This window comes from Bombina bombina, chromosome 1 (assembly GCF_027579735.1).
Source record: "Bombina bombina isolate aBomBom1 chromosome 1, aBomBom1.pri, whole genome shotgun sequence".
NCBI lineage: Eukaryota > Metazoa > Chordata > Amphibia > Anura > Bombinatoridae > Bombina > Bombina bombina.
Window position 1 is genome coordinate 1,194,463,430 of NC_069499.1, and position 18,984 is coordinate 1,194,482,413.

At 39.4% G+C, this 18,984-nt stretch overlaps 1 protein-coding gene across 1 annotated transcript in view; it reads right to left on the reverse strand.

Annotated features, from left to right (window-relative positions):
* The window catches only part of G6PC3 (glucose-6-phosphatase catalytic subunit 3), a 65,216-nt gene that overhangs the window by 25,035 nt on the left and 21,197 nt on the right, over positions 1-18,984 (reverse strand). Inside the window, exons 2-4 of the mRNA XM_053694416.1 lie at positions 2,463-2,680; positions 1,066-1,166; positions 859-940 (exon numbers count right to left, since the gene is read on the reverse strand). Coding sequence (XP_053550391.1) covers positions 859-940; positions 1,066-1,166; positions 2,463-2,680 — 401 coding nt within the window. The remainder of the gene's footprint in view (positions 1-858; positions 941-1,065; positions 1,167-2,462; positions 2,681-18,984) is intronic.

Genomic DNA, 18,984 nt, shown 5'->3' on the forward strand with positions numbered 1-18,984 from the left:
TTGCCACAGGAGCCCCTAAAAGTATCTGCTTCTGATAAAAAACTGAAATCCCTTATAGGATCAAATGATTATGTCCCCAGACACTCCAAAATGTTATAAGGTGCCATCCGGTCACCTTTCTTCAGTGGCCTAGGGATTAAATATACAAAGGCACTTACCCTCCAGGGTCTCTGCTGTGGAGCAGTCACAGCACTTCCAGGTCTGACAGCTTCATCCAGTTCTGACAGGGACCTGAGGTAGAAAGGAAAGCAGTATAAGCTTACACTGGTTGCCAGAAGGGGGTGTTAGAAAAGTCATACTGGAAGGAGGCTAAAGATGGATCCCTGTGACATACAGAGCTATCATTCACCACAACTCTTACAAAGAGAATTACATGGCTACAGTACAAGCCCAGTCCTATCTTGCAGGGAAACTACCCATTAAAGTACTTAAAATCCAATTTTCTTCAGAGCACTTTCTTCGCCAACCTTCTAGTTGACTAGGTAAATAATGACTGGGGGAGTAAGGGAAGAGGGAGGAATACTTAATTATTTGGCTGGGGTATCTTTGCCTCCTCCTAGTGACCAGGTGTTGTATTCCCAAAAGTAATGAATTAATTTGTGGACTCTCCCTGCCATTGGAAAGAAACTCACATTATTCTGCATATGATTCAGTGTTTAGATCACTTGCTTATTATTTAATATCCACACTACCCAGATGACCAAGAGAATATAACTTTGAAGAAACAATAGAGAATGGCAAATGGTATGACTGGTATGTGATCTAGTTCAAAGACTATCTGGTCTCCAAATTACTAATATATATTGACCAGCAAGACAAATAATGCACCAGCATCCATTGGTGAATCAAAAGTCTTACCTCTGGGACAGAAGGGTGGTGACTGTTGTCAAAACCGGCCAAAGTGCAGCACCTGTAATCATGCAATGTCCCGAGGGGCTTCCTAAGTAACAAATGCAAGAAATTAACTGTGTGAGTGTGCTTTGTTTATTTTCTATTTTACCTCTTGAGGGTTAAAATTTAGCTTAACCACAATTCATGAATGATTTGAGTTTTTCCTGCACTCACCTGGACCAGTCTCACATGTAGAAGGAAACTGCCTCAGTTTAAGGTCATTGAACTGCCCTGATTCAGAAACCCACCAAAAAGGACGCTCTCCAAACAGGAACCTGAAAACAGGACAACATAAGTGAAACAAATTGAACTATCCATGGCAACATTTATGCCTGTACCTGTGAATTTCACTATTTAGGGACATTACAGTGTGTAAGGAGGTAGAAAATGTATCACTATACTGTATTATTGCAGGGATGTATCTTCTGTTATAAGATCACAATTTATCGGCTGAGGTGTTGTAGGCTGTTTTTCTGGGGGGAAAAATACCACTTTTTTTTAACACTATCACAATAGCTTGTTTTTGGCTATTTCCCTCAGCCGTGATCATGTAGTCAGCTACTTGAGAAAAGCCCAATTTTTAAACAACCCTTCAATGCAATGTTGTAATTGCAAAAAAAGATATTCAAATGAGATTGCAAGTTTGTGAACATATTTTTAAAATGAAAGGAGCCTTTAAAAATGTGCTTTCAAACTGGATCTGGCCTTCATGAGTGCAAAGTTCAAACATGCCCAAGAAGTTAAGTAATGTAGGAACAATAACTGTAAAACGCACTGTTGTGAACATTTTTGGTCTTTGCCCCTTCATGAAGGTGTGATCCAATTTGAAAGCTTATTTACGAAGGTGCGTTTCCTTTTAAAACATGATCTTGTTTGAACATCTTTTTTGAGTATACAATATTGCTATTAAGCGATTTCATAATTTAAAGTTTCAGTACCGTTAAAATCTATTTTTTAGACGATGAGAAACCCTTGTAATAGAAACCCGTAGTCTTATTCTTGTTTTCAGATGTATATATCACACCAAAACGGATATGGTGCTTTTAAAAATCAATAAAAGTAAACACTGAAAAAAAAATATTAAAAGTGTCAGTAGTCATTGAGCAAACATGCCCAATATGCCTATATACAAATTAAATTCAGATTGTTGAGCAGTGATCAGAATGGATTTGGATTACAATATGTTAATCTCACAGATGTAATTGAGCATTTCCCTTACACACTGAACACAGTGGTAATTTAAAAGAACTTTACTGTAACATTAAAAGGTGTGAAAGGGCCATTGTATATGTCAGTAAAGGTGAATTACCAGTTTCTATAATGATAAGTACATAACACACAAAAACACGTTTTAAGAAACTTTTCTGTTGAAAACATATTTAGAGCTGTTAAGCTTTTTGAATTGTGATCACCCAAAAAAACACGCTGACCATTTCGGACAGAATGTGTTATGTACTTATCATTTCCAGAGCAAATAGCAGATAGACTGTGATCAACCCTACAATCAGAAAACATATATCCAGGTGATAAAGAATATCAGAAACTTCATAAATTATCCTCTGGGTTCTTACCATTTAAAAACAAGGTTAAGCCACTCAGAAATAAGCCCAATCCACAAAACAGTCAATCCAAGCCTATGTTGTATGGCTAAGGCTATAGGGAAGTAGAAAAGGAGGATGCAGGAAGGGTCCCCAAGATATGTCACCCACAGCCAGAAGTCTTCAGACCCCGGAAGCCTCTCTTGTAGGATCGCAGCTAACTCAATACCCGTTCTGTGTAACTGATCCATCTAACAAATAGGAAAAATAATGTGAAAACTGGTTAGTGTTAGCTTAACAAAACAACAAAGTCATGGAGGATGAATTATGTCAGTTATGTTAATTAAATAAAATTGACCCAGTGAAAATAATATGTAATTGGTTAGCAGGCTGATCGCATCTACTGACCAATATTAACCACAAATGATCTATGCTACATTGGTATGAATTGAAAGTCAATGAAAAGAGAGATTCAGTGGTAGGAATTGTGCAAATATTTTTTAAATTATTTTGTTGTCTGATTTACTTTCTTTCTTTCATGTTGCTAGGGCTCCGTCGCACAATCCTTAACACTAGTTATTGAGGAGGATAAGGGGGACCCTCAAAACACAAAGGATGAATCCAGGCTCGTCTACCACAGGAGAATATGAGGGTGTGACCAGATTGCCCCGTGACCGCCTGCTTAATGCACAGTACATCTCAGCCTACTCTCAAGGTACAGTTTAAAGAATGTAAGGAGCGATCACTTTAGAACATGCCATCCAGCTAGTGATAGTAAGGGGGAAGAAGGTGCTAAGACCCCCATGCCATCCGGCTAGTGCTAGGGGGAAGAAGATTCCAAGACCCCCCCATGCCATCTGGCTAGTGATAGTAAGGGGGAAGAAAATTCCAAGACCTCCAACCTTACCATCCTGAACGTTACAGATCCCTGTGAGAAAAAACTGCTCTGCTGTACTTTTCCGGCTCAATGAGGGTGAGTGACTTGCCGCCTGCTGGCCTACATGGCCTATGACCACACATGAGGTGTATACAGACAGAAGCCCCTACTCTTGGAAAACTGCATAATAATATAAATACATACAAGGAACTAAAAGGAATGACCAACCACACCTCATCTGACATCTGCACCTTGTTATTTTTCTAAATTCTGATATGCACCATTTAATTTCTCACCTTCCCTGTCTAGTTTACCAGTGCTGTATTTTTTTATTCTAAAGGGGTGATCCGGAACCCACTGAATCAGCACCTACCTTCCCCTTCCACCCCATTCTCCAAAAGTTTATTTAGGTTATAATTTTTCTATATATGAAAAAAAAAAGCAAAGCCTGTTGTTGTTTACCCCCAGATTTAATACTATACCACGGATTATGTTTGCCTTCTTCCAGATCCTGGAAAGAGGAATGTGTTAGTTTACGGTTATGAAGTTTTCCTATGTTATCTGGTTTTAACTGTTCTTTGTTATATACTCACTCTTATTTGTTCACCCAGATTTGGGTTTCCCATGCCTTGAAAATGCTGCAAAATATTTGTTATTTTATTTGTTCACACACACACACTAAGCTCCTTAATTCTCCTTCAAAAAGGTTGATTGCTTTGAGGTGGTTTGAGAGGCACAACTATTCCAAAGTGTTTGTTCAGGAGACACATTTTACACAAGCTGCAGAACCTAAGTTTACCTCCAAAACCTTCCCAATAGGATACTTCCACTCCTCTGACAAAAATAAAAATGGAGTGGGGATTTAACTTCACAACCAAATTATGTTTAAACTATTAAAGTCACAGACTCTGAGGGTAGGATACTGATCCTAGTAGGGTTATTATTTAACCAACCGATTACATTAGAGAACCTTTATGCACCAAAGTCAAGAAGAGTTCCCATTTTTAAGAAACTTTCCCTTGTATCAGAGCATAGAAAAGATTCCCTGATTATAGGTGGCAATTTTAATATTACAATAGATCCCATTCTTGACTCCTCTTCTGCATGGACAAACCACTAAATATTATATTTCAATTTCTTAGACATTTGGGGCTACTTGATGTTTGGAGGATACAACATCCCATCCAACACAATTATAATTTTTATTCAAATCTGACCATTACACGATTTCATTAGATATGATGTGGCCAGACTGTCCTATAACACCTTTTATATGGAAATTTGATGATTCCTTACTTTGCCATCCCCCAAAACTTTAGAAGATAACTCAGACCATTCAAGCATATTTTCTACATAATGTTTTCCCAGAAATATCACTACTTACCATTTGGGAGGCCCATAAGGCAGTGGTCAGAGGATAATGCATTAAACAAAAGGCTCAAATGTTTACACTGTTCTAACAGCAGTCAGACGGGAATTAAATCCTCTCCTGACCAAGGAAATACAATGGAAATCTCTTTTTCTTAATAGGATGTTCTATGAAGGGAACCATGCAACTACCCTCCTAGCGAGGGCTCTTAAAGCCAGGTCTAGAAAAGTACATATTTAGAAACTGAAGTCAGTAGAAGGTTTCCCGATTCACGACTGTAAATAAATACTGATCATTTTAGTGCCTTTTATAAGCATCTTTATAACCTTCCAGAAGACACCACTGTGTCTATATATGTGGTACACATTTTAAGTCCTGTCCAAATGGAAACCCTAGACAATCCGATCACTTTACCTGAAATCATTACTGCCATTAAAGATCTCCCGTGAGGGAAAAGCCCTGGTGGTCTGATGGTCTTACTAAAGTTTATTCTAAAACTTTCAAAGACCAACTAGCCCCCCACTTGTTATCGCTTTTCCAAACCTTAGATGAGAGCAACATGTTACCACCCGTGATGCAGGAAGCACACATTACTGTAATTTTAAAACTTTACAAGCCCCCAGAGGATCCGAGTAGTTATAGACCCATTTCACTCCTAAACACAGATTTAAAAATAATAGGAAAGATCTTATCTAAACGCATTAACACAGTCCAAAAACAACTAATCCACACTGATCAGGTTGGCTTTGTTCAGTGTCAGGATGCAAGAGACAATACCATCCATGCCTTGAACATGATGTCATATGACAAATTTGGCAATTTAAAAGTCGGTCTTTGTAGCTACTGATGCAGAAAAAGCATTCAACCAAATCAACTGGATATTCCTTGAATCCACTTCCAAAGTCTTTTGGGTTTGGTCATAAAATGATTTATCGTATTTTCAGTTTATACTCCTCCCCTTCTACAAAGGTAGAAGCTAATGGGACACTTTCTAGTCCCTTTATATTAAAAATGGCACCCGCCAAAGCTGCTCCCTTTTCCCAATAATATTTATAATTTCCATGGGAGTACTTGCCTCCTACATTAGATCAAATCTAAATCTTATCCAGCATCCCAGTCGGTCCCCACAAATTTTACATTGCCTTGTACACAAACAATATTTTATTCACAGTTACGTCACCTGACTGTTCGATAACAGAGATCCTCAGGGAGCTTGCCACTTTTGGGAGATTTTTCAATTTCACTGTCAACATTAAGAAATGGAATTTGACCTACTCCCAACAGCCCATTTCTATTCCAAAGAGAAGCTGTCAAATACTTAAGCATATTTCTTCCTCCTAATTCCAAAATACTTTTTGAAAAACAAGTACAACTCTCTACTTTACAATACACAGAAAGAACCCATTTCATGGTGGGGACAAGTCCAATATATTAAAATGAGGACTTTACCAAGAATCATATACATAATACAAGCCCTCCCTATCCACCTACCAAATTGGTATATTCATCAACCTCAGGTTACTATTAACTCATATACTTGGGGCAAAAACAAGCCTCACATCAACAAGAAAACTCTCTACAGGACTAATGTGGGTCTGGACTACCAAGCCTTTACTCTTCAGAGGGTGCTTGATTGGCATGGGTTGGAAGACAAAAGTGTGGGTCTCCTTACACTCACAGACACTAAAGGAACACAGGGTCGATGCTCTATGCTGCGTCCCAAAGGAACTCTGAGTCCTGCAATGTTCCTACCTAGACATATTACAAAAACCTCTTCCACACTTGGGATCAGATTGTAACCTCTGGTTGCAACATCACCACTAAAATGTTCCCCGCTTTTTCAAATCCCTTTAAATGCAGAAATGGTTGGAGGGTTAGACAAAGGTTATCAAAGAATGCAGGAGTGGGATCATACGATCCCCTTGGCCAGCTTACTTGAAGGTGGGGGGAAACTAATTGAAAGAGAAACTTATAATGATCTCAGTGGAGGGAGTTTTAAAAATTGGCTTAAATACACCCATATATCACACTATATAAACACTTTTTGAGAAATGTATGAATAAAACTATAGTTAAAGATCCACTGTCCCTATCACAGAAACTTTTACAAGCTTCAGATAAGATAACATTACCTGATTAGACCTCTAGATGGCAAAGATAGCTAACTATAGATCTAGACAGGACTGATTAGGACAGCTGCACTCGCAAGTCCTCCACCTCTCTGCAAATACTTGTACTTAATAATAAATTACTCCTTCACTGGTATTTGACCACAACACGTTTGAGTAATATTTACCCAGGAGATTCTAGAAGCTGTTTGAGAAGGTGTGGGGATTGTGGCAATCTCCTACATATATGGTGGCATTGCAATAAAATAACTCTTTTGTGGCAATTTGTAGAAACCCATTTTTGTTCTATATTAACCGAAGACTTCTCCCTAACTCCAAGAATAGCACTGCTAAATGATCTCCCAAAATGAATTTGTAAGCTTAGTTTAATTTTGTTACAGATAGGGCTCAACGCAACTAAATCTCTAATAGCCCATCATTGGAAGACTGTCTAACCCCCTCTAAAACGATGTGGAAACAAAGGGTCATGGAACTTTTAGTCTCGAGGAATATAGACACATAAAGCATAACAAAGGCACCCCTTTTCTAGAAGTAAAGTTCCTATGGGAAGAATCCCTACACTCGTTTGGTCACCCAAATATACCTCAATCCTCGGCTCAGTCTTAACTGATTGCAAAGCTCCACACTAACACAGTAAGCTTACACATGTTGGAGTATGGTGTATACGGTCTTCTCCTCTCCCCCTCCCCTTTTTTTCTTCTCTATCATTTCAACTACCTCGCTATTACTTCTGTATTTTACCTTCCTATACTTCTGTTATGTTTTGATATAACCAATCTGGAAACTTCTAGATCGTAGGCCATTTTTTGGTTTATGTCGCCTTGACAGGACCAAATGTGACTTATGGGAACTGAAGGTCTAAGTGGTATTATATTAGCATACTTATGATACTTTTTTAAATAATGTTAAAGGGACGGTTTACACCAGAATTTTTATTGTTTAAAAAGATAGATAATCCCTTTATTACCCATACCCTAGTTTTGCATAACTAACACAGTTATATAAATACACTTTTTACCTCAGTGATTATCCTGTATCTAAGCCTCTGCAAACTGACCCCTTTTTTCTGTTCTTTTGACAGACATCCATTTTAGCCAATCAAAACTGGCTCACTGGAACTTCACGTGCGTGAGCACAGTGTTATCTATATGACACACATGAACTAACACCCTCTAGTGGTGAAAAACTGTCAAAATGCCCTGAGAGAAGAGGCGGACTTCAAGGGCTTAGAAATTAGCATATGAACCTCCTATGTTTAGCTTTCAACTAATACCAAGAGAACAAAGCAAAATTGGTGATAAAAGTAAATTGGGAAATTGTTTAAAATTACATTCTCTATCTGAATCATGAAAGTTTAATTTGGACTAGACTGTACCTTTAACTTAAGTATATAAGTTTTACTATGTTTTCTACTCAATTTAAGTGAGGAATTATTTTTTTAAGTATTATACAATATTAGAATAATTGCTATGAAAATAACAGCTTATCCTGGACCACTCTGTAATTTCTAATGTACCCAGCAGATGCAAATGTATAATGTCCTTATCTTTCAGATTTACGTACTTTTGTTGTATGTTTAATTTTTACTTAAATACATTTAAAAAAATAAACAGTTTAATTTAAAGAGCTATCAACAATACTTAAAAGCCGGTCATATACTTTTAGAAACTATACAAGGGTGTTTGTATATAGATATAAGTAAAATAGTTTAAAAAAATATAGGAGCCGGAGGTAACAAACTTTCAGCTAGATTACGAGTTTGGCGTTATGAGTAAAAAAGCATTGTTATGCTTCATAACGATGCTTTTTCCCTAACACCGCTATTACAAGTCTTGTAGGTATAGATGTACCGCACACCTTTTTGGCCGTCACGCAACATCAGTACCGCACTTTTTTAAAAAGTATTTTTTCAATGGGACTCCCATAGCGCCGGTATTACAGGTTTTGCTGTGACGCTAAAAAGTGAGCGGTACACCCTATAATGACAAGATTCGTACCGCCATCTAAATTCAGTAGTTATGAGATTTACGCTACAAATCTGTAGCAAAAAACTCATAACTAAACTGTTAAAAAGTACACTAACACCCATAAACTGCCTATTAACCCCTAAACATACTAGGACATACTTGAAAACGAGAGAAATCTCAATGTATTCTTCCTGGTAAAATATTTTATAAATAAAATAAATATTTTATAAATAAATAAACCGAGGTCCTCCTGCATCGCAAATACTAAAATAAATTTATTAACCCCTAATCTGCCGCTCCGGACATCGCTGCCACTTAAAAAATGTATTAACCCCATTCCGCTGCTCCCCGACATCGTCGCCACTATAATAAACCTATAAACCCCTAAACCACCGCCCTCCCGCATCGTAAACACTATTTAAAGATTATTAACTCCTAATCTGCCGTCCGTCCACACCGCTGCAATAATAAACCTATTAACCACTAAATCGCAAGCCCTAACATCACTACATAAATATATTAACCCCTAAACCTAACCCTAACGTAACCCTAAGCCTAAATCTAACCCTAACCCCCCCTAAGTTAAATATAATTAAAATAAATCTAAATTAAACTTACAATTATTACCTAAATAATTCCTATTTAAAACTAAATACTTACCTATAAACCAATCAGCCAATAGGATTGAGCTCGCATTCTATTGGCTGATTGGAACAGCCAATAGAATGCGAGCTTAATCCTATAGGCTGATTGGATCAGCCAAAAGGATTGAACTTCAATCCTATTGGCTGATTGCATCAGCCAATAGGATTTTTCCTACCTTAATTCCGATTGGCTGATAGAATTCTATCAGTCAATCGAAATCTAAGGGACGCCATCTTGGATGACGTCACTTAAAGGAACCTACATTCAGCTTTAGTCGTTGGATGAAGAGGATGCACCACGTCGGATGTCTTGAAGATGGACCTGCTTCGCGCCGGATGGATGAAGATAGAAGATATCGTCTGGATGATCACTTCGCCCGGATTGGATGAAGACTTCTCCCGGCTTCGTTGAGGACTTCGGCCCGGCTTGGATGAAGACTTCTCCCGGTAAGTCGATCTTCAGAGGGTTAGTGTTAGGTTTTTTTAAGGGTGTATTGGGTGGGTTTTATTTTTAGGTTAGGGACTTTGGACTGCAATAGAGCTAACTGCCCTTTTAAGGGCAATGCCCATCCAAATGCCCTTTTCAGGGCAATGGGGAGCTTAGTTTTTTTTAGATAGTATTTTATTTGGGGGGTTGGTTGTGTGGGTGGTGGGTTTTACTGTTGGGGGGTTGTTTGTATTTTTTTTTTCAGGTAAAAGAGCGGATTTCTTTGGGGCTTTGCCCCGCAAAAGGCCCTTTTAAAGGCCATTGGTAGTTTAGTGTAGGCTAGGGTTTTTTTTATTTTGGGGGGCTTTTTTATTTTGATAGGGCTATTGGATTAGGAGTAATTCGTTTTTATTTTTGATAATTAAGTTTTTTATTTTGTGTAATTTAGTATTTATTTTTTTGTAATTTAGATAATTGTATTTTATTAATTTAATTTATTTTATTTGATTGTAATGTTAGGTTTTATTCTAAGGAAGGTTATTTTTTATTTTACAGGTAACTATCGGCTAGATTACGAGTTTTGCGTTATGAGTGAAAAAGCCTCATTACGCTGCTTTTTCACTGCCGCTGGTATTACGAGTTTTGCAGGTATAGGTGTACCGCACACTTTTTTGGCCGTAACGCAACGTAACTACCGCACCTTTCAAAAAGTCCTTTTTGAATGGGACTTCCATAGCGCCGGTATTACAAGTTTTGCCTGGGAGGCCAAAAAGTGAGCGAAACAGCCTATACCGTCAAGATTCGTACCGCCATCTAAAGTCAGTAGTTATGGGTTTTACGTTACAAATCTGTGTCCAATCAGCCAATAGGATTGAGCTTGCATTATATTGGCTGTTCCAACTTTAATTTCGATTTCAAGGGATGCCATCTTGGATGACGTCCCTTAAAGGAACCTTCATTCTTCAGTAGCCGTCGACAGAAGAGGATGCTCCGCACCAGATGTCTTGAAGATGGAGCCGCTCCGCGTCGGAAGGATGAAGATAGAAGATGCCATCTGGATGAAGACTTCTGCCCGCCTGGAGGACCACTTCTTGCTGCTTGGATGTAGACTTCTCCCAGCTTTTTTGTGGACTTCTGCCCGCTTGGATGAAGACTTCTCATGGCTTGATGAGGATGGATGTCCGATCTTCAAAAACTGTAAGTAGATCTTCGGGGGTTAGTGTTAGGTTTTTATTAAGGGTTTATTGGGGGGGATTATTTTTAGATTAGGGTTTGGGCAATGGAAAAGAGCTAAATGCCCTTTTAAGGGCAATGCCCATCCAAATGCCCTTTTCAGGTCAATGGGGAGCTTAGGTTTTTTGGATTTTATTTAGGGGGTTTGGTTGTGTGGGTGGTGGGTTTTACTGTTGTGGGGTTGCTTATATTTTTTTTACAGATAAAATAACTGATTTCTTTGGGGCAATGCCCCGCAAAAGGCCCTTTTAAGGGCTATTGGCAGTTTAGTTTAGGCTAGGTTTTTTTTATTTTTGGGGGGCTTTTTTTATAGGGCTACTAGATTAGGTGTAATTAGTTTAAATATTTGATCATTTCTTTTTTATTTTGTGTAATTTAGTGGGTTTTTTTGTTAATTGTATTTAATTAATGTAATTGATTTAATTGTAGTGTAATGTTAGGTTTTATTGTAAGACAGGTTAGGTTTTATTTTACAGGTAAATTTGTATTTATTTTAACTAGGTAGCTAGTAAATAGTTAATAACTATTTACTAACTAGTCTTCCTAGTTAAAATAAATACAAACTTGCCTGTGAAATAAAAATAAAACCTATCGGCTAGATTACGAGTTTTGCATTAGAGGCTGTGCGGTGCTAACAAGCAGTTTTCTCTCACCACTCACTTACCTACAGCGCTGGTATTACGAGTTTTCAGAAACCCGTCATTAAAAGACAAGAAGTGAGCGTTGAGCAAAATTTTACTGTGAAATAAAAATAAAACCTAAGCTAGCTACAATATAACCATTAGTTATATTGTAGCTAGCTTAGGTTTTATTTCACAGGTAAGTATGTATTTAGTTTTAAATAGGTATTATTTAGTTAATAATTGTAACTTTAATTTAGCTCTATTTTAATTATGTTAAAGTTAGGGGATTTTAGGGTTATGGTTACGGTTAGGTTTAGGGGTTAATATAGTTTATTTTAGGTTGTTGCGATGTGGGGGGCTGGCGGTTTAGAGGTTAATAGGTTTATTTAGTGGTTGTGATGTGGAAGGCCAGAGGTTTAGGGGTTAGTAACTTTACTTAGTGGTGGCGATGTCGGGGAGTGGCGGAATTGTGTATGCACTTGTATGCAAGTGTTTTGCTAGCCCATTTTCTTTTGAATTGTTAAAGGGAAAAAAAAAACATTTTACACACTGACCCAAAAAATATTATTTGGGGGGGCAGCAGGGTTTCGAGTGCCTAGGGCAGCACAAAGCCTAAATACGCCACTGGGTGGCAGCGATATCGGAAGCGGAAGATTTGGGGTTAATAACTTTATTTAGGTGTCGGCGATGTCAGGGGCAGCAGATTAGGGGTGTTTAGACGTGGGGTTTATGTTAGGGTGTTAGGTTTAAACGTAACTTTTTTCCCCGTAGACATCAATGGGGCTGCGTTACAGAGCTTTTCATTCCGCAATTGCAGGTGTTTTTGTAACACTCTCTCCCCACTGATGTCTATGGGGAAAGCGTGCAGGAGTATGTTAATTCTATTGGCTATTCAAAATTAGCCAATAGAATTTCAGTAGATCTCATCCTATTGGCTGATTTGAACAGCCTATAGGATTTTAGCAGCCCTAATTCATATTGACTGATTCAAATTTTTCAGCCAATAGGAATGCAATGGTACCCCCAGTATAAAAGGGGTAACCTGCATTTCAATCCTCAGTGTGCGGCGGACGATTGCATGAAGAGGACCTCCACGTCGGATCGATGGACCTCCGTCTGGCCCTCTGCCTTGGACCTTCGCTTCTGCGCATCGACCGCTCCGCCTCCGCAGGGATGAAGAAGGAGCTGATCCCGCAATGGATGAAGATGGAGCCACCTGCATGAAGATGGAGCCGCCGGTATGAAGATCCTTCAAGCGGGACTTCAGCAACTGTGAGTACCTAAAGAGGGGTTAGTGTTAGGTTTTTTGTTTTGTTTTAGATTAGGGTTTGGGCATTTCTTAAAAGAGCTAAATGCCCATACAAATGCCCTTTTCAGGGCAATGGGCAAATTAGGCTTTTTTAGATAGTTTTTTTTTTTTATTTTGTGGGTTGGGGGGGGGTTGTAATGTTAGTGGGTCTTTGTATTTTTGTTTAGAAAAAGAACTGATTTCTTTAGGGCAATGCCCTACAAAATGCCCTTTTAAAGGCTATTGTTAGCTTATTATAGATTAGGTTTCTTTTATTTTCGGTATCAGAATAAGAATAATTGTTATTATTTTGGATAATTCGTTTGTTATTTTGTGTAAAAAAAAAAAAAAATCTTTTTGGGGTGTTTTTTTTTTTGGGGGGGGGGCAGCAAAAGAGCTGAATGCCCTCTGGACCTCCGCCTCCGCATGGATGAAGAAGATGCCGGTCCCGCGATGGATGAAGATGGAGCCGCCGGGATGAAGATCCTTCAAGCGGGATTTCAGCAACTGTGAGTACCTAAAGAGGGGTTAGTGCGGTTTTTTTTATTTTGCGGTGTTTTTTTTTTTTTTTAAGGGTATTAGAATAGGAATAATAAAGTTAGGGGGTTTTAGTGTTAGGTTTAGGGGTTAATATAGTTTAATTTAGGTTGTTGCGATGTTGGGGGCTGGTGGTTTAGAGGTTTATTTAGTGGTTGTGATGTGGGAGGCCAGAGGTTTAGGGGTTAATAACTTAATGGTGGCGATGTCGAGGAGCAGTGGAATAGGGGTTAATAGATTTATTATAGTGTGGGCGATGTTGGGGTGCAGGGGAATAGGGGTTAATAACTTTAGTATAGTGGCGGCAATATTGGGAGTGTCAGATTAGGAGTTAATAGATTTAACTAGGTGGCGGCGATATCGGGAGCGGCAGATTAGGGGTTAATAACTTTATTTAGGTGTCGGCGATGCTGGGGGCAGCAGATTAGGGGTGTTTAGACGTGGGGTTTATGTTAGGGTGTTAGGTTTAAACTTAACTTTTTTTCCCATAGACATCAATGGGGCTGCGTTACAGAGCTTTTCATTCCGCAATTGCAGGTGTTAGGTTTTTTTGTAACACTCTCTCCCCACTGATGTCTATGGGGAAAGCGTGCAGGAGTATGTCAATTCTATTGGCTATTCAAATCAGCCAATAGAATTTCAGTAGATCTCATCCTATTGGCTGATTTGAACAGCCTATAGGATTTTAGCAGCCCTAATTCATATTGACTGATTCAAATTTTTCAGCCAATAGGAATGCAATGGTACCCCCAGCATAAAAGGGGTAACTTGCATTTCAATCCTCAGTGTGTGGCGGACGATTGCATGAAGAGGACCTCCACGTCGGATCGATGGACCTCCGTCTGGCCCTCTGCCTTGGACTATATACTCTTTCCAAAGGATACTGTAACTGGGCTTTTCCCATCCAATGGTTCCTGATCAGCTACATCAGTGTTTCTCAACAACAGTTCTCAAGTACCCTTAACAGGTCAGATTTTTATGATGTCTGAACTAGAGCACAGGTGAAATAATCAGCTGATCAGTAACCATGGTTACTAACATTAGTTATATTGTAGCTAGCTTAGGTTTTATTTCACAGGTAAGTATGTATTTAGTTTTAAATAGGTATTATTTAGTTAATAATTGTAACTTTAATTTAGCTCTATTTTAATTATGTTAAAGTTAGGGGATTTTAGGGTTATGGTTACGGTTAGGTTTAGGGGTTAATATAGTTTATTTTAGGTTGTTGCGATGTGGGGGGCTGGCGGTTTAGAGGTTAATAGGTTTATTTAGTGGTTGTGATGTGGAAGGCCAGAGGTTTAGGGGTTAGTAACTTTACTTAGTGGTGGCGATGTCGGGGAGTGGCGGAATTGTGTATGCACTTGTATGCAAGTGTTTTGCTAGCCCATTTTCTTTTGAATTGTTAAAGGGAAAAAAAAAACATTTTACACACTGACCCAAAAAATATTATTTGGGGGGGTAGCAGGGTTTCGAGTGCCTAGGGCAGCACAAAGCCTAAATACGCCACTGGGTGGCAGCGATATCGGAAGCGGAAGATTTGGGGTTAATAACTTTATTTAGGTGTCGGCGATGTCAGGGGCAGCAGATTAGGGGTGTTTAGACGTGGGGTTTATGTTAGGGTGTTAGGTTTAAACGTAACTTTTTTCCCCGTAGACATCAATGGGGCTGCGTTACAGAGCTTTTCATTCCGCAATTGCAGGTGTTTTTGTAACACTCTCTCCCCACTGATGTCTATGGGGAAAGCGTGCAGGAGTATGTTAATTCTATTGGCTATTCAAAATTAGCCAATAGAATTTCAGTAGATCTCATCCTATTGGCTGATTTGAACAGCCTATAGGATTTTAGCAGCCCTAATTCATATTGACTGATTCAAATTTTTCAGCCAATAGGAATGCAATGGTACCCCCAGTATAAAAGGGGTAACCTGCATTTCAATCCTCAGTGTGCGGCGGACGATTGCATGAAGAGGACCTCCACGTCGGATCGATGGACCTCCGTCTGGCCCTCTGCCTTGGACCTTCGCTTCTGCGCATCGACCGCTCCGCCTCCGCAGGGATGAAGAAGGAGCTGATCCCGCAATGGATGAAGATGGAGCCACCTGCATGAAGATGGAGCCGCCGGTATGAAGATCCTTCAAGCGGGACTTCAGCAACTGTGAGTACCTAAAGAGGGGTTAGTGTTAGGTTTTTTGTTTTGTTTTAGATTAGGGTTTGGGCATTTCTTAAAAGAGCTAAATGCCCATACAAATGCCCTTTTCAGGGCAATGGGCAAATTAGGCTTTTTTAGATAGTTTTTTTTTTTTATTTTGTGGGTTGGGGGGGGGTTGTAATGTTAGTGGGTCTTTGTATTTTTGTTTAGAAAAAGAACTGATTTCTTTAGGGCAATGCCCTACAAAATGCCCTTTTAAAGGCTATTGTTAGCTTATTATAGATTAGGTTTCTTTTATTTTCGGTATCAGAATAAGAATAATTGTTATTATTTTGGATAATTCGTTTGTTATTTTGTGTAAAAAAAAAAAAAAATCTTTTTGGGGTGTTTTTTTTTTGGGGGGGGGGGCAGCAAAAGAGCTGAATGCCCTCTGGACCTCCGCCTCCGCATGGATGAAGAAGATGCCGGTCCCGCGATGGATGAAGATGGAGCCGCCGGGATGAAGATCCTTCAAGCGGGATTTCAGCAACTGTGAGTACCTAAAGAGGGGTTAGTGCGGTTTTTTTTATTTTGCGGTGTTTTTTTTTTTTTTTAAGGGTATTAGAATAGGAATAATAAAGTTAGGGGGTTTTAGTGTTAGGTTTAGGGGTTAATATAGTTTAATTTAGGTTGTTGCGATGTTGGGGGCTGGTGGTTTAGAGGTTTATTTAGTGGTTGTGATGTGGGAGGCCAGAGGTTTAGGGGTTAATAACTTAATGGTGGCGATGTCGAGGAGCAGTGGAATAGGGGTTAATAGATTTATTATAGTGTGGGCGATGTTGGGGTGCAGGGGAATAGGGGTTAATAACTTTAGTATAGTGGCGGCAATATTGGGAGTGGCAGATTAGGAGTTAATAGATTTAACTAGGTGGCGGCGATATCGGGAGCGGCAGATTAGGGGTTAATAACTTTATTTAGGTGTCGGCGATGCTGGGGGCAGCAGATTAGGGGTGTTTAGACGTGGGGTTTATGTTAGGGTGTTAGGTTTAAACTTAACTTTTTTTCCCATAGACATCAATGGGGCTGCGTTACAGAGCTTTTCATTCCGCAATTGCAGGTGTTAGGTTTTTTTGTAACACTCTCTCCCCACTGATGTCTATGGGGAAAGCGTGCAGGAGTATGTCAATTCTATTGGCTATTCAAATCAGCCAATAGAATTTCAGTAGATCTCATCCTATTGGCTGATTTGAACAGCCTATAGGATTTTAGCAGCCCTAATTCATATTGACTGATTCAAATTTTTCAGCCAATAGGAATGCAATGGTACCCCCAGCATAAAAGGGGTAACTTGCATTTCAATCCTCAGTGTGTGGCGGACGATTGCATGAAGAGGACCTCCACGTCGGATCGATGGACCTCCGTCTGGCCCTCTGCCTTGGACTATATACTCTTTCCAAAGGATACTGTAACTGGGCTTTTCCCATCCAATGGTTCCTGATCAGCTACATCAGTGTTTCTCAACAACAGTTCTCAAGTACCCTTAACAGGTCAGATTTTTATGATGTCTGAACTAGAGCACAGGTGAAATAATCAGCTGATCAGTAACCATGGTTACTAACATTAGTTATATTGTAGCTAGCTTAGGTTTTATTTCACAGGTAAGTATGTATTTAGTTTTAAATAGGTATTATTTAGTTAATAATTGTAACTTTAATTTAGCTCTATTTTAATTATGTTAAAGTTAGGGGATTTTAGGGTTATGGTTACGGTTAGGTTTAGGGGTTAATATAGTTTATTTTAGGTTGTTGCGATGTGGGGGGCTGGCGGTTTAGAGGTTAATAGGTTTATTTAGTGGTTGTGATGTGGAAGGCCAGAGGTTTAGGGGTTAGTAACTTTACTTAGTGGTGGCGATGTCGGGGAGTGGCGGAATTGTGTATGCACTTGTATGCAAGTGTTTTGCTAGCCCATTTTCTTTTGAATTGTTAAAGGGAAAAAAAAAACATTTTACACACTGACCCAAAAAATATTATTTGGGGGGGCAGCAGGGTTTCGAGTGCCTAGGGCAGCACAAAGCCTAAATACGCCACTGGGTGGCAGCGATATCGGAAGCGGAAGATTTGGGGTTAATAACTTTATTTAGGTGTCGGCGATGTCAGGGGCAGCAGATTAGGGGTGTTTAGACGTGGGGTTTATGTTAGGGTGTTAGGTTTAAACGTAACTTTTTTCCCCGTAGACATCAATGGGGCTGCGTTACAGAGCTTTTCATTCCGCAATTGCAGGTGTTTTTGTAACACTCTCTCCCCACTGATGTCTATGGGGAAAGCGTGCAGGAGTATGTTAATTCTATTGGCTATTCAAAATTAGCCAATAGAATTTCAGTAGATCTCATCCTATTGGCTGATTTGAACAGCCTATAGGATTTTAGCAGCCCTAATTCATATTGACTGATTCAAATTTTTCAGCCAATAGGAATGCAATGGTACCCCCAGTATAAAAGGGGTAACCTGCATTTCAATCCTCAGTGTGCGGCGGACGATTGCATGAAGAGGACCTCCACGTCGGATCGATGGACCTCCGTCTGGCCCTCTGCCTTGGACCTTCGCTTCTGCGCATCGACCGCTCCGCCTCCGCAGGGATGAAGAAGGAGCTGATCCCGCAATGGATGAAGATGGAGCCACCTGCATGAAGATGGAGCCGCCGGTATGAAGATCCTTCAAGCGGGACTTCAGCAACTGTGAGTACCTAAAGAGGGGTTAGTGTTAGGTTTTTTGTTTTGTTTTAGATTAGGGTTTGGGCATTTCTTAAAAGAGCTAAATGCCCATACAAATGCCCTTTTCAGGGCAATGGGCAAATTAGGCTTTTTTAGATAGTTTTTTTTTTTTATTTTGTGGGTTGGGGGGGGGTTGTAATGTTAGTGGGTCTTTGTATTTTTGTTTAGAAAAAGAACTGATTTCTTTAGGGCAATGCCCTACAAAATGCCCTTTTAAAGGCTATTGTTAGCTTATTATAGATTAGGTTTCTTTTATTTTCGGTATCAGAATAAGAATAATTGTTATTATTTTGGATAATTCGTTTGTTATTTTGTGTAAAAAAAAAAAAAAAATCTTTTTGGGGTGTTTTTTTTTTTGGGGGGGGGGCAGCAAAAGAGCTGAATGCCCTCTGGACCTCCGCCTCCGCATGGATGAAGAAGATGCCGGTCCCGCGATGGATGAAGATGGAGCCGCCGGGATGAAGATCCTTCAAGCGGGATTTCAGCAACTGTGAGTACCTAAAGAGGGGTTAGTGCGGTTTTTTTTATTTTGCGGTGTTTTTTTTTTTTTTTAAGGGTATTAGAA